At 35.5% G+C, this 17,025-nt stretch overlaps 1 protein-coding gene across 8 annotated transcripts in view; it reads left to right on the top strand.

The window, feature by feature from the left end:
- ATP8A1 (ATPase phospholipid transporting 8A1) overlaps positions 1 to 17,025 on the top strand; it is a 128,450-nt gene that overhangs the window by 62,247 nt on the left and 49,178 nt on the right. For all 8 annotated transcript variants that reach the window (XM_030011099.2, XM_030011071.2, XM_030011089.2 and 5 more), the window contains 4 exons: positions 2,633 to 2,772; positions 4,691 to 4,829; positions 6,108 to 6,172; positions 11,181 to 11,353. In XM_030011099.2, the coding sequence (XP_029866959.1) occupies positions 2,633 to 2,772; positions 4,691 to 4,829; positions 6,108 to 6,172; positions 11,181 to 11,353 (517 nt within the window). The remainder of the gene's footprint in view (positions 1 to 2,632; positions 2,773 to 4,690; positions 4,830 to 6,107; positions 6,173 to 11,180; positions 11,354 to 17,025) is intronic.

Raw genomic sequence — 17,025 nt, 5'->3', positions numbered from 1 at the left:
ATTTTTTCTCTTTTGGTTTATAATGGAATTTAGTGTTTTGATTAGTGTTGTAGTCAGCACCTTCAGTCTCTTGATTGTGTCAGTGACAGCAGAAGCAAGGCACAGATCTGTTTCTTTTGTTAGTTTTCTGTAGCAAGATCCCTGCAGGAAACATTTGGTTAGCCTTAAATAATCTGAGAGTATCAAAGTTATAATAAATAATACAATAAACTTGAAAGCAGAAGTAAAACCAAACAAACTTGACTGATGGTACAACATGAAGCCTCAGATACACCCTCTGAGCTCATCAGTCTAGTAGTATGAGCTGGTTGGCCAGTTGGGCGATTTACAAAGGCCTAACCAGGATCAGTCAAGGAAAGGTTACTTAGATGTGAAGTTAGTTTGGATCATAAGGCTATATATTTGGTTACAGAAGAGGTAAAAATAGATCAATATCTGCTATCCTGTGTGAATTGATATGAAAATTTCAATACAGTTCTTAATTACTGTTCTCATTAAATCAGTGGTACAACTGATACCATTTTTTCCTTAGCAGGCAGGTTGGACCAAATGAATCAACATAAAAAGTGAAAAATTCCACCCATCTTTAAAACCACTGTACATACATATTAATGTTAAGAAGTTTGTTCAAGTACTTTTTGTACCCTTTTCAACAGATGAAAAGATTTACTGTTCAGGAGAGTGAATTGCTAACCTTTCAAAAGCACTAAATTCAATCTTTAAAAAAAAATTAAGTACGTCTCTCTCTCTGGAATCGATTAAAGAAATCAGTATTTATTTTTGCATCAGATTTAAATTGCAGCCGATGACATTGCAAAGTTTCTCATGAGTATCCTTTCATGTGGCAGTACAGTATGTCCTTGGCATTTGCTGCATGCTCTTGGTGTGTTCAAAAATGAAGTGGTTAGCATGGTTGGCATTTATATTTAAGCATTTATTAAGCTTGAGTGTTAATGCCTGCTTGGATAAATAGAAAAAGTGTGTAATTTTCCTGTGTTGTTGTTCCAGTCTGTTAAGAAGCAGACTTAATGATACTTTGTTTTCCACTTTTCATTTGGAAGATTCTTTTAAATCACAATGAAAAGAATCTTTTTAAAATGAAAAATAGAAAAAATAATTAGTCTCTGATTTAAAAAGAAAAAGCAAATGCCTTGAAAAACTTGTTTGCTGATATTCCATACACACTGATTTCTTTTCTTCATTTTATCATCTGCATAAAATATTTTGAAAGAATTGTGGAAATAGTATCACTATTAGTCAGTCATAAATTCCTTTCCTCCCCTTAGCCTCATATTCATTGCTTTGGACCTTGCTAGTGTATCCTTATTATGCAGAGATTTGTCAGCCTTAAGTTTATTCTCTAGGTCTAGATGGTGAGACGCTGTGTTCCTAATGCTGTTCAGTTGTCAAGATAATTAGGATTACACATGGTTTTCATCCTGAAGATATTAAATTGCTGTATTACATCTAAGACACATATGTATGATTTCATGCCCAGGCTCTTGATCATTTCAAAACTGCTGCTGGTGCTGAGCTGTACACAACAGAAACCTGTGAACAGATAAAGATTGCATTTAGCCATCCCTGGTTATGGTGCTGTTCGTGTCCTAGAGCAGAGTGGGCAAATACCAAAGGCACTAACTACATTAGTCCTGTCTATCCGCCACCTAAATCTACCTGCCTGCAAATTGCGGCTTCATAAGACATCATTTGGCTAGAGCAGTGCTCTTCTCAATATATGAAGAGTTATGCCAACTTCATGTTCTAGAAATCTAAGAATCTGATAATATGTGAAAATTAACTGTTAGAACATTAACACCTAGCTACTTAAATTGAATGTAAATGTGTTGTCAAAAATTAGACGTTTCTTATAATCTTGTAGTCTCAAATTCTCTCTGTAGTGCTGAATTCAGATTTCTGCTGAAGGAAAAAAATCTGTTACGTATAACTTGCTCAAAGATTAAGTAAAATCTCCAAATGTTGCCTGTACACAAAGATTTTAGTTTAAGAATTTGGAAAGCTGAAAGAATCTGTGAGATGGGAAAAATAAATCTGAGTGGATTCAGAGTTGGCTTCTAGGTGGTAAATTTCAAACTTCAACTGAGAATTTCCTAAGGATATTGAGGAGGGGTGAAGCAGAGGTTAGTTGTAACATTATGCTGATATATTTTAACTTTATTGCTTTCCAGCATAGCAACATCTAAGTTTATAAAATTTTTGTTCAGAAATATAATTGAATCTTATAGCTTTAATGTTACTAAAAATCTAATGTATATACCTGTTCAGCAAGTGTAATTTGGGATTGCTTCATGTTTTGTTTACAGTTTAAGGTAAGTCGAATCCTGTGTAAAATTTCTTTTTTTTTTTTTTTTCCCCTGAAATACATCACCTGTATTACATTCAGCTACCTTGAAACAGTTACTCTGTTGAATACATTTCTATTTGTATCATGTTTTTTGCTTTATATATATTTTCAAAAGTTCTTCAAGACATGTAGCAGTAAGTTGAAAATCAGGTATAAGCATATGTAAAATACAGAATAAATTCAGCTTTTAGTAGTTACTCATTGCAGGCATATCAAGTGAGGGACTAACAAATACTGAATCATACTTACTACCTGCTTTCTCTTTAGGCTTAAGAACTCTGTGTTTTGCTGTGGCTGAGGTTTCAGAAAGTGATTATCAAGAGTGGTTAGATGTCTATCACCGTGCTTCTACAGCTATACAAAACAGAGCACTCAAACTTGAGGAGAGCTATGAACTAATTGAAAAAGTACGTGTAGCTTTCTTGGTTTTGTTTTTCGGTTGGGTTGGGGGTGGGGGGGGGGGGGGGGGGCGGCGCACGGGGCAAGGCAAGAGGGCAAGGAGAGTGGTTTTTTTAATTTATGTCCTTACTTTCTATACCATGAAATCTGAATCATTATTGAGGAATAATGCTTAGACAGAAAAAAAATCTAGCAATATACTGACAGCTGTGTCATATAGTCCTTGCAATTTAGATGATCAAAATGAAGGAAAGATTCATTTGACAAAGTTTTTGCAGCAAGTAGCTACCTTGCCAGAAGGCGTTGATTTTAAGTTGAACTACTGGAAAGCTTTTTCTCAGAGTTGCTTTATTGTGTAAAAAAGTGTAATAACAAGCAAACAACTTCTGCTTCATTGTATAATGATCTTAGAACTGTAGAGTAGTTAAGGTTGGAAGGGACTTCTGGAGGTCATCTAAACACAAATCCCTGCTCAAAGCAGGGCTAATTTTGCTAGCCCAGCACTTTGATGAAGTTCTGAGTATCTGCAAGGAGGGAGTTCTCCCAGCTGCAGTAGGCAATTTTTTTTTTAGTGCTCAACTATTCTCTTTCCACTTTTTCTGAATTAAAATTTCTGTTGCTACAGAATGTGACTGTTGCCTCTTGCCCTTTCCATGTTAACATCTTGGAGGAAGATGGCTTCTCTGCAAGCCCTCCGGTTAGCAGAAGGCAGCTGTGGAATCCCTCCCTTAGCCTTATTTTTTTCCCATGTTAAACTCGTCCTGCTTCTTCAGGCACACTTAATATAGTGTCAAGCTATTTTTGTGTCCCTCCGCTGCACTTGTTCCACTTTGTCAACCTCTCTTGTACCGAAGGCGCAGAAAGGGAGGTAATACCCAGATGCCTCGCAAGAATGGAGCCGTAATTTTCCCTCACTTTCCCTTGAGTTTCTGGCAACACTGCTGCTGGAGTAGCCAAGCGTGCAGTTGGACTTCACTGCCTCAACAAAAAAGGCTCCCTTGGCTCTTAAATGTATAAGCAAAAGGAGTCCATGAGACCAATGTTGCTTTAAGCTTTGATACTTGACTTTGGGGGGAGGGGAGGTTGAGGTATAGTTTTTTTCTTGGAAAGGATAAGAGAAATTACATTGATGAAACTGCTTAAAATTCAGAGCCTCAAAAAACTGCAGTGTTTAATTCATGAAAAAGAGTGAGGATATATGGCTTCAGTCACTTGTGGGACTTCAGTTTACATAGATGAGCAGTTTATCCAGACATGCGCAAGACAGTCTTAAAACCATGTAACTTTGTTAAGGCGATGGCAACCCTGCTACCATTACAAATTTTTGTATTAGCTGCACAAGCACTTTCTCAGCATGTAGTATGCAGGCCATGCTGCAAGCAGGATTGCATGCTATTAGGTTCATAATGGTGTCATTAACAGGGTTTTAGCTAGTTTTAAAGGTACAGAAATATGAAGTATAAAAATGGCTGTGTTCACAAAAACTATATAGATTTGCTGCATGGGAAGTTAAAACCAAACATAGTCAAGATTATAGTTTTAAGATTAAGATGAATTGACAGGTGTTTATTTTCCAAGGTGAAGAGAAATCATGACAAGTGGGAGAAGAGGTAATAATAGCACTCCTTAAGTCTTCAAATCAGAGAGATGCCCCTCAGGAAAAGGTAGCTGTTGCCGAACAAGCTACTGAGCATGTGAATAATTTGAGTGGTTACCCTGTGCAGTTTGTCAAGCCATGTAGGTATTTAACTTAAAGCTCATAGGAATAAACTGGAAGATCTTTATTAGTTGATACCAAATCTGATTAATGAATTTAGAGAGCATTAATCTTGTTGCAAATATGGAAAGTTTAACAAAAGAAACGGAAAGGTTAAAACTGAATTTAAACCAAAAAAACTGCATGTACTGAATATTTTATGTTCACAGAATCTTCAGCTGCTTGGAGCAACAGCAATTGAAGATAAACTACAAGACAAAGTGCCTGAAACCATAGAGACGCTCATGAAAGCAGACATAAAAATTTGGATACTTACTGGGGACAAACAAGAGACTGCCATTAACATTGGTATTATATTTGCATTTATTTGATGGCTTTTTTACAGATTTAGAAATGATAGAAGTTGCTAGACTAATATTGCTTTCAGAACAGAAAGGTATCTTGTTAAAAAAAAAAAAAAAAATTATTATATGGCATTCCAGAATTTAAATGTTAACTTATTTTTCAGTCATTGGTAAGGGGAGAGTGGGGAATGGTGGATTCTTCCTCCCTTAAAAGAGGAACAGCAAGAAAAACTCATGTTATCATATAGAGGAGGAAAAAAATAGGCATTTGTGCTTTTTTGTAGTATCTAAAATGAATTTAAAAGAATACATTGTTTGGGTTTTGACAGTGAGAGCGAATAATACTAAGAAAATATAAGTATTCTTAGTCTCCCTTCTGTATTTTTCCTTCTTTCCAAGAAAGCTGGTAGGGACCATAATCTTAACTAAAGCAAAACAATAATATATATTGTGCATTAAAGTACTATAAACTTTACCATCAATCAGAGGTTTCCTTTTATTCTTTTCCTTTTATTATAAAGAAGGGAAAAAAGAATCATGAATTAACTAATTTTAACAGCAATAAATCTGTATTTTTAAATAGTAATACATGAAAGCTATATTTAAGATTTAATATTCTTTGCATGTGAGCACTTTTGCAGTAGCCTAGATATGTGCCCGAAATAAAGCATTATTTTGGCCATATGGATCCTTTTGATTACTATTAGTATTTTTAATCTTAAAGAACTTTTTGTATGCACGTGATAGAGTTGATCTAAGGTTATTTTCATTAATACCTTCAGGTTTGAGGCAATACACATAATACCAGTATTTTCACTTTATTAAGAATGGTGATCATTTGTCTAAGCAGCCTGCATCATTAGCACACAGCATACATTCTGTTTAAAGCGTCAAAGAATAAAGAAAAGAATGGGAACATGTATATATGCAAATTTTTTATAAAATGCAAGTTGCATTCCAAAAGTTTGCAAGGCTAAGGGAGATCTGTTTGCTGTTTTCTGTAACTCCCTGTAAAGATGTTTCTTGTCCTTCTACTGAGCACCTCTCCGAATAAGGTGCAACATTTGCAAGTTGCAGCAAGGAAAATTCTGACTGTTCTGACTCAGTACCTGTATGTCTCATTTTTATGGAATACAGTATTAATTTTTTTTACCATTGATTTCAGCTGGGGAAATCTTATTTTTAATTCTGTCTGTAGTTCTCTTACAGGAAAAAAAATGCTTTGTTATAATATAATGGATTTTGTGGAACAAATTTTTGAAAACAAAAATATTTTTAACAGGTCACTCCTGTAAACTTTTGCGAAAGAACATGGGACTAATTGTTATAAATGAAGGCTCTCTTGATGTAAGTAAAATCTGCAAAGTTTTCAGTTAATGAAACGTTATTTTACTGCTTAAAATATCCAGATGTCATTGTGGAGGTGGCCTGAAAAATAACTTGGAGCATCTATTTATCTGGACAAACACAGAAAATTCTGCTAAAACTATGGCTTGGGGGGGTGAGTGTCTGTTTGTTTGTTTTGGGGGTTGCTTTCTTGTCCGTTTTGATAATCTTCTCAGTTAATTTTAGTATTGCATACTTGGAAGACCATATGGTCTTTGTAACAAAAAGTTACTGGATAACTAGAAACTTAGTCCACAGTTTCCAAAACCAAAGTGTAGCTACTACACAAATGAACTTCAGAATGATGAGCAAACGAATTCCATGTAGTGAAATGACTCCATCCATGCAGGCACAAAGCCAGGAGCTTCACATGCTTCTAGTAGCACCTAGCAGTGCCCAAACAAACTAATCCTAAGTTCCTTTCTAATGCTGTTTCTTACAGAATACTTAGTATCTGCCAAAAATTGTTACTGTGTAGTTAAGCAGCTGAAATTGTAATCAGATGTTGAAGTACAAGTAAGGGTTAAAACTACCAACTTGCAAGTATACAGTGCTTTGTAGAGAAGAGATTCTTCAGATAAGGTAGGAATGCAACATTAAGTGAAAAATCCCATGAGGGGAAAGAACTTAAATCCTTTTACCACCCTCTAAGGGAGCCTTAAGTGAACTTAGAAGTGGAAGAATTTCCTCTGGGAAAACTCACTGTCCAGAAGGCTTCAGGAGGAAACCCTGAAATGAAGTTTACCTTACCCTGTGTTGTGGTCAGGTTGCTCAAGATAGGACTGGGGAAGAGAAAGTGAAAAGAAAGTATGAGAATCAGCAAGAGTGCCTTAACTGAAGGGTTCCATGGTAGCATGTAAGAGTAGGCTACAACATGAATTAAAACACGTAGTACTTTTTTTTAAGTAAGTACTTATTTAAATGTTTTGACCCGTTTAGAATAACGCATTTTCAACATTAGCATGAATTTAATCATGATGACTATATTTCAAATATAAATTGTTTTAAGCAACTTATTTTTGCTGATAAAATTTAAAATAAAATCCCAAACGCGGGACAGGCAGAAGCTGCTGATTAATGTCTGGAGCCAGAGTCTGTTGATACAGTAAGCAACTTTTGACGCAGATAGCCTGTGATATTAATGAAGAGAAGCAATTTTCTCTTCTTTTAGCTGGATAGCTTTTGAACGATTGTGATAGTTGTTTGTTGGAAAAACAGGGAAGGTTTTTGGTTCAAGCCCTTAACTTTGCTTTTGAGTTTTCACTCCTCAACCAATCTCTGAGTAAAAATTAACCAACGCAAGTAAGAACTGATGTGCTATATTTAGGTTATTTACACAGACTGCTGGATTTCAGAACTACGGCAGTGCTTAATAGATTTGAAGTGCAAAAGATTGACTACTTTGTATACTTTTTCATATGTAATGAAATAAAGTGAGGTAGCTTTATTTAACTACTAAAAGGAGTCCAATAAAAACTCATTAAACAAGCATTGCACATTAACCACTTCTAGTGTGATGATTAAAAAGTTGAATAAATGTATATTAAGCAATACATTTAAAAAATAAACATATTTAAGTATAGTTTAAGAATAGAAGATAGTATCTGATATGATAACTGCACCGTACTCCGTATTTCAAACTGAAGTGTCTAGATTGTGTAGAGATTGAGATATCCTTTCCCTACATGCAGAAAGTATGTTCAGAGTACATGGGGATGCAGGTATTGTATAGCAGCTGAAATTGCATATGCAAACTGGTCGCTTGCAAATCTGTCGGTGGTGATAATATAGATCGTGTTTTTTGAGGAGCAGATAAATGTAGCAATCAGATAGTTTGAGGGCAAGAAGCAGTTCAAAAAATAATAATAAACTAGCTCTATGCCAATATTTTAACAAGAGACTCCATTAAAAGTTTTCTGCCTTATTTGATGGTGCATGTTTCACTGTTTGATTAACGTATACCTTGTGTCCTACCTTTTGCTTGCTGGTGTGGTTGGAATCAGATGTCAGTCTCCATTTTTAGTGCAACTGGTTCAGTCAAACATGGCCTTGAAAATTCTGATGGAGGTGTGGAGCAGGTCTCAGGAAATTGAGAGAGGGATGAACTGCTGTGATTGCAGAACCTTGAGTCAGTGCAGCTGCAAGGCTGGATGCAATTCCTCCTTCCTTTCTGCATACGAACAACAGCTGGCAAGAGGCTGTAATACTTAGTTGGAATATTGTCTCTTAAGGAATATGGCTTAAACTTGGCTTTTGAGTAGCATAGGTCCATCTCTCGTACTGGGACTGTGTCCCTTGCCTTGCAGGGGAACTGTGCTCCCATGAGGGCTGCTGGACAGCTCAGTTCCCTCAGCACAGGAGGGACTGAGCAGCCGTGAAACCTTGAAGAAAAAGATCCCAGTGTAGTGGGACCTGTGTATTTAGGATCTTTGAGAAGAGTTGCTCTGTGGCAGTCCTCTCCTCTTTGGCTCTTCTTGGCTATGTAAAAATGTTGGTATGTTCATAGGAGTTACGAAGGTTGGCTTCTTGTGGTCTGCATGCTCTTCGCAGTACTGAAAAGAGTGGTGGTAGGTGAATGCTTCTTGCCCTTGCTGTTAAAATAATAGTACAGTATCTGTTGCATACCGGTGGCTTCTTCTAAACAGAAGTTAGCTCAACTCTAATCCTTTTAGGGACAGGCAGAGTCCCCTGTCCCTAAGACATGTAAAAAAGTTTTAACAAAACAAATACCTCCTCAATTAGGTCATTATTATGACCTTAGCATGCAAGACAGAGGAAGTTGCAGTGAAAAAAATACATGTTTGTTTAGACTGTATCGCAGCTCTGTAAACTGAGTTTACAAAGAATATGCTGAAATACGACATCCTCTTTTGTATGAACCAATACACTTATTTATGGAATTAAAAGAAAAACAACCCAAACACCCCCCACCCCACCCCCTCCCCAACTTGCATTGGCAGGTGTAGAACTGGAAAGACTTCCAGGAAGCATTTAGACATCTCAATTTTTGCAGCATCATTTGTTTTGAGGCTGCACTCCCATGAATGCCTGCTTAGCTTCACAAACAAAATGTGGTTTTGTTAGTAACTTCTTACAGTTGTATAAAAGAACACTGGATTTATTTTGCTTTTGTATTAACCTAATGGTCTGCTAAATTTCAGTGTAGTGCTGTTACTCATAGACAGAAATCATAACATCGCCTTGTTCTTTTAAGTGTGAACTTAAACTGAAACTAGAAAATAGTTTGATTACCATTCAGTTTCACTGAGAAATATTTAATGGAAGTGGTGTAGAAGTGAATAAGGCATGTTTTGATACTGCTTTTAATTTAAGGCATTGGATTTCAGCATAGAACTACATGTAAGCCTACAAAGGAATTTTAAATATGACAGTTTTATAGTTGGGGTAGGTGTTTCGTATTGTCTTGGGGTTTTTTTTGTTTGAATATGTGGCATGCCTGGAGCTACCTGATGGCATGTCTGTTTGTGATAAAAAATTAAGGTCAATTTAAGCAGAAGAGTTTATACTGCATGTATGAGAAGAAACAGTAGGTGATAGGAGTCTGAATTTTCAGGCTCTTGCATTGCTTAAATTTAGTCAGAAGCTAAATAGTCCATGGAGATGAGAAAAATTGATTCTTTCTTTACATTGCAATATTTCTTAATCGGAGAAGATGCTCTGGAAAATAGTTACAGAAGTTATTGTCATTTTAAAGACTTTCTAACATGTGATTTTAAACAGTGGCACTTCATTTCCCTTGCAGTTTCTATGGGGGAAGAGCCAGGAAACCAGAGATGCAGAATTCCCCAACAGCCTAATCTTCTTTTGCATAAACCAATCAATCTTTAGAAGGCCAGTGGAAGCAAAGTAGGCAAAAACCATGCACAACAGTGTGTGGAACTTGGAGGAGCAAGTTGGGTGGGAAAGGCAAAGCAATATCTTTAATTTAATTTCACAGGGTTTTGAGACTTGTAATTACTTCTCAGTGTTTTATTTTTAGGTGGTTACACCAAATTTTATTTACATATGCCTGACATCACTGAAGTAGCATGATTATTTGTTGCTAAACTTGTAGAAAAATATAGGAACATTGTGGTCATAGGATGTTACTGGTTTCCAAATCCGATATTTTATAAGCAGAAGTTTTGTCTTCATCTTCCTTTCTACTCTAAAATGCTTCTTACTTCTGGGCTGTGAAGCAGGAAACAATAGCAGAGTATGTTGTAGCTCTATGAAGGCCATTCAAAAAGAAAGAAATGCAACAAGCAAATTTTTTCTTCTTTTTGACAGTCTATGGTAGAGTTGTACTGTTAACTAACTAGTTATTTAGTGACCTTCCCAAAGCAGGCAATGAAGCCCTGCTGCATAAGTACAGGTTAATGTATTGTCTACTGAATATAATTTGAAGTTCTCAGTACTGGATCACAGAATAGTGACTTGTGTAGGTGTGATTCAAACTGTCTTCAGCAACTGGAAAATACAAAATATGATCCCTTATATAATATGTAGTTGATGCAGCCTTATCTTAAAATATATATCTAATGTGATAGTTAGAATTATCAGTTATAATGCATGTACTTATAATATAAATTCTCTCTGTTTTTTACTTTCTTCTAAACTTTTAGGACCATTTTATATAACAGTGAACAGAAATTGTTTCTTCTGGTATCTATATATGTGTGAATCTTCTTTTGCATAGGTATACAGAAAACCTTTATTTAATAATATCTTTTTTTGGCAGAGTGCAAGAGCAATCCTACACACTGTTTCTACTGTGGTTTCTAATAGTACAGCTGTTGCAAATACTTTTTTTCATTTTATACTGTCTATTTGATAGCATAATCAAAAGGTAATTGCCTCAAAAAACTAAATGCCAGTGTTTCTGTTCACACTGAAATAAAAAAAAAAAAAATTGGACTTAAGAATAGTAGGTATTAAAAATAATGGACACAATTTTTTTGTGTAACAGGGAACAAGAGAGACACTTAGCCATCATTGCAGTACTCTTGGTGATGCTTTAAGGAAGGAAAATGATTTTGCTCTCATCATTGATGGTAAATCTCTGAAGTATGCTTTGACATTTGGAGTGAGACAGTATTTCCTGGATTTGGCTTTGTCATGTAAAGCTGTTATTTGTTGCAGGTAAGGTTTGCGTTATTCTTTCTCTACAGTATTTTTATTGACATATAAAAACTAAGAAAATTCTTTTATTTCAGAGAAAATACACGTATCCATGTTGTCCAACCATGAAATAAAAAAACCCCCAACTTTAGTAGCGGAACAGCCATTCAAACAAAATATTTTTGTAGAGCAATCTGCAGCAGAGTGTACCTGTCAAAGTCATTCACATTGCGTATACCCAGAAAAATAATTTGTTATCCGTCAAGGGTGGTCTCAGCAAGATTGAGACACTGATCTTAACCTTAAATTGATACTACAGTTAACTGCAGGTTTTAGCACATCTGGATTCTTTCGTAGAGCTTCCTCCGCAGGCAAGATTTTACATCTCTGCTTTCCTGTAAGCTGTGGATTACACTGCGTAAGAAGTGCACAAAAATGTTAAAGGTACTACTCTGGGTGATTTTTATTTCCTGAAGCTGATGGAAACACCTTTTTTTACTATTATTATTCCTGATTGTTTGTGGGTTCTTTTATATAATCAGACCTTTCATCCTTTCCTGTAGACATCAGCTATTAGAGCTGTAAGCTTACTGTAACAAGGGAACTTTTTCCAGATCAAAGAAAATTCAATATCTGCCTTCTTTAAATATACACAATATGAAAGCTATTGGGCTTGCCTTTTAATATTTCCAGATTTATACAAAGGAAGGAATACATAGAACTGTGTGAGTGACAGCTTATGTGTTTGGGGCCTTCTTGCATTTTTATGGCATTAAACACAAAAACCGCAAACATCTCCTAAGCAGTATATCACCTTTTCTACATTTGAATGATTGAACAAAAAGGGAAGTTGTGTGCTCGGTAGCTAGATAAACAAGAACTGCTACTGTCAATGTTTAAAGAACTTGGTTTAGGCCAGGTGATTAATCTGTCAAAAAGCAGAAGCAAGGACTTTTCTTTACAAGACCGTTGGCAACACAGGTAGGATATCTGTATTAGAAATGCAATCAAACATTCCAGAACTGTGGAAATCTCTGTTATTTTAATCAGTGTCTGAGGTAACTATTAGAAGGATAACAAGTTAATGTTCTCAGAGTATTTTTCAATATTTTGACCTTTGTAGTAATGTGGAAAAAGCCGTTTCCTATATTAAAACAAGAAAAGTTAACTCAGAAACAAGGTAGTCAAGCTCTTCTAGAGTCCCATAGCTTGCTGTTTCTCAATATACAAGTGTCACAAATTCAAGTTGTCACAATTAATATAGTACTGAAATTTTTAGGATTGTCTGTGTATTTAAGTTCCATCTAATTCTATATTTAAATAGGATGCGATGTCTGATAATAATTGCTCTAGAAAGAGAATCTATGAAAAAGGAGGTCAGCCTGGATTTTGTACGAGAACAAAGTAATTCTTAGAATTCAGCATCACTTCCTACCAAATTCAAATCTTTTTTCAGTAAATTCTATAAGTTTATTGCCTACTACCTCATTATTGCCTATCCTGTTATCTGCATGAAGGTAGAGACGTGGTCTGTACAAATGTGAAAACTGTTGTACATACACTTTAATAGATTGTCTGCTTTTGATTAATAAGATAAATAAATGGAAGGTACTTGTGTTCAGGCAGAGAGTTTAATAATGTTCCGTTAAGATAAAGCAGATTCATCTGAAAAATCAGTGTTCAAAATGGAGCTATTTTTCTGCCTGGGAAAAGCAAATGAGGTTATAGTATCCAAATAAAGACCTGGTTTGTAGTCTTTCCATCCTTTCTGTCAAGTGATATGTTATGCCACCAAGTGATTTTCTTTTTAATTAATTTTTTTTTTATGGATTAGCTTCATAGCCATGCTCCAGCATGAAACGCTATGAATTTCAAACTAAGGTCTTACTGTCTTTTAAACTGTGATCTTAAACTGATACACAGTTTATACAGTGTATAAACATTTTTCTAACGGCAGTAGTCTTTCTGACAGGCAAGTTGTAGCTTTGTGCTTGTCGTACTAGTTCCAGTTTTGCTCAGTATAGTAAGTGACAAGCAGGACATGCACGTAGAACTGCTCTTTCAAAACTATGTTTCTTTTTCTTCTCTTTCCTTGATTTGAAAATACATTTTATGCCATTTCAAGAGACAATATTGCCGTTTCTGTTGAACTATAGAACCATTGAAGAATATTCTCTGCATATAGCTGTTCTTCAGTGGTAGCATTTTTGTGATGAAACAAAGTGCAAAATGAAAATTTCTGTTATAGTAGCATTCTCTCTGCCATTTCTACGTTTCTGTGATATACTTAGGTCAGCTGGTTTCAATACATGTCTAGGTATATGCTCTGACATACTTTGTGGTTGTTTAAAAATTGGCTCTAGGTTTAAAACTAAAATATTTCCTTGTAACACTCACTGTTTTGGTTATGTGCTTTTTTAATATCATATGCTTCTCAAAAGTCAGAATTCTGACAAAATACTTATTTCTGTTAATGCTCCATCTTTAGTAACAAAAACTTCATTTCCTGGTTTGTGAGCTTGAAAATAAAAAGTTTGAAAATGGTAATTTTTAATTAATGTAAATCACTTAAATATATATCGTCCTAAGTGAAAATGTCTTTTCTCCATCCATATAAAGGCAGTAAATGTTTTAAGCACTCCTTGGTTTTAGAAGTACAAATTACATCAGTTTCTTTGAAGTTTTCAGACTGTATTCACTTGTTCGGAAGCATTTCTTACCAATGGATTCTTCCTAAGACTAGCCATAACACAGATGAAGCCGACAAATATTCTGTAGACATTTCACTTCAAAAATCTGTATATGTTATTAATTCCAAGCAGATGTTTGGCTTAAAGACTTTGACAAACTGAATTCCAACTCTATATTGGCATCAGCGTAATGTGTGCAAGAAGAATGTTAAATGGATTATTCTGTAGTAAAAATGTACAGCTAAGAGTGAAGAAAAGGAACAAGGGGGGGGGGGGGGGGTGTGGTTGGTTTTTTTTATTGGTTTCACCATGAACTTGATGCACCAGGCAGTGAGAGTAAGTGCCATCTCCCAGCTGCCCCTATACCACTGTCTGAAAGGGAAATAAGCCACTGTTCCTGGAAAGTTAAAAAGATGAAAAAGAAGTTCTCAGGTCAGGAATCTTCTATAGAAGCTGGCTGTAGCGAGCCTTGGTACAATACTCATCAGCAGAGTTCAAATAAAACATGTAACAAAAGATGATAGAAATGCTTTTTGATACACTTGGACCACAGAATTTTTCTGAAGGACTGTTGCCTAGAAGCTTTCATCCCAAGTTCACCACAAGGCTGTACTCATCCCAAGTACTTTTTTCAAAAGTCTGATAGCATGTGTTGCACAGACTGCTGAATAAAGTAGTTAGATAGCTGCCTTCAGTGCGAAGGCTGTATTATTTTTCATTTCTTTATTTTTTGCTTTTGAAAAATCATGCAATTAGATTTTATGCAACCATTTTCTCTGATTCATTGCACTTAAAACTTAAGTAATTTTACTTAATTGGCACAGTGTAGAATTGGGGTTTTTTTTCGGCTGACGGAACATCACCCAAAGGTGAACCATGAGAAGGTGTCCTCTGGCAAATGGAGAGGAGAACCAGAAGAGCTACAAGGATGTTACTGGAACCCAGTGGGAGCTGGACTATTGTACGTGAGCAAAGACGAGCGTAGATACCACATACCCGGTTTCCCTTCACAACGCTGTCTCAGTGTTAAGCACGATGGTCTAGCAAGAGAGGCAACCACCATTAGTATACCCCTATGCTGGGAACTCAGTAATCTATCTAATGTTGAGGTTTAATCTAGTTGTTGAAACATACTTACTTTTTTTCTTCATATAACTTCATTGGGTAGGTAAAATGAAAAATCTTGACACTTGCTAGAGAAAAATGGAAAATATTTTCTTTTTTTTTTTTTCCAAATGAGCTATGGACCTTATACTATTCCTTTGTATTTCTTCTATGACACTGAAATTGAATGAAGTATCAGTCTGTTCCATAGTAAAAGGAGAACCTTGGTGATATGGACTGAAGTCATAAACTGATACCGTTGAAAGTATGGTGTATAGTGAAGTTGTGTGATTATGATGCATACATAAGATCTCATTCTACAAAAGACAAGGGGGATTGTAGTTCAAACAAATAATATAACAAATATGCTTCAACTGTAATATTAATGAATTTATAGAAGAGATAGTGTGCTTTAATTTCAGAAGTTGTGTATCTGGGTGTAAAATATACGCAGGAAGATGGACCATGATGTCTCAATTTTTAATATTTTTTTTCAAGCAATTCTGTTTAAAATTTGATGTTTTAAAACAGTTCTCTCTACTATGCTTGGTAAGTTGACTTTTGCCACCAGGAATAGTTTGGGATCCTCTTTCAGCTTTTAAATAGTCTAAGTTTCAGAAATGTTGTGTAAGTTTAACTAGTAAGAGTTGTGATTGTTACTGTAGTTTACTGGTTTAGACAAAACTTAATTCTTCATGGAGGTTATGAATAAGTGTGTGTTTCAGGACAAAGCATGTCTAGAAAACCTTGGTTTTGTCTTACAGTTTTAAGCTATGTTTCAGAATAATCACGATCAACCTTGGATGGCTAAAAACTTCAATAGCCTTTATTTTAGTGGGAAAGGGCTTTCCTTTCATAGGAAATTAATGTTGGTTTGTTGAAATTTGCATTTCTAAAGGACATATTCATCAAAATCTTTCAAAGACTGTTTCTACTTTTGCCCTTATTAGTTAGCTTTTCTCAACTCTCTGTAACTTGGATTTGTTAATAAAGGAAATGGATAATGGATAATATCAGCAGTGTGATGTCAGAGATTTGATTTTTTTCTGAACTTTTTTCACCAGTCTGCTGGATTTACTTTTTCAATGAACACCATGAAATCAGTCACCAGCCTCAGCTGTCAATTCTAAGAAAAACTTTGGTTTCCTTTTTTTAAGTTTATAGCTTGTCTGTCATGTGAACATGGGATTTTGTTATGCTATCTCCCTGTTCGGGTTTCTTTTTTTAAAAAAATTAGGGGGTTGTTTTCTAATTGCATTCTTATTCAGGCAGAATGGAAGGTAGCTGGCATGACCATTAGCTTCAGCAATTATGTAATTGATTGTTGGTTGTGGTTTTGGTAGTTACGGTAGAGTTTACAGATAGCTAGAAAAAGTGGTGGCCAAGCATTGGTGTTAGTATCTGTGTGCTTAATGGAAAGAATATAATTGGTGCTTCAGTGTTCTTTAACTGTAAAAACTTAGTGTTGTATGTGGAAAATTTAATATCTCTTTCTTCTTTATTTGGAAAGAGGTGAGGGGTTTGTTCTGTTTCTGGATTTTTGGAGGGGGGGACAAAGAAGTGTGATGAGGAAATTTATATGACCAGTTGGAAAAGAAAACTTTTCCCCTCAAGTTGAATTATGGATCAAAAGTTTGGTCCAAATAGAGAGCAATACATTTTAACCTGTAATGTCGGTCTGTCCAGTGTCAAGACAGGCAAATCATTCAGCCTTGGCTGTAATGCCAGAGATCAGTGGGCAGACAGGAACATTTTATTATGCCATGTACTGAAAAACAATTTGATTAATGCATATATTTGGAAAGATTTTGTTTCTTTTGTAGGTGGCTTGTTTTTATTATTGCCTCCATTAGCACTGTTTTTGTGACCTTAAAAAGCAATCAGTATAAATAGGGCAGT

Source organism: Aquila chrysaetos, chromosome 1 (assembly GCF_900496995.4).
Source record: "Aquila chrysaetos chrysaetos chromosome 1, bAquChr1.4, whole genome shotgun sequence".
NCBI lineage: Eukaryota > Metazoa > Chordata > Aves > Accipitriformes > Accipitridae > Aquila > Aquila chrysaetos.
The sequence above is the reverse complement of the archived record's forward strand: the minus strand, read 5'-3'. Positions and strand labels throughout refer to the sequence as shown.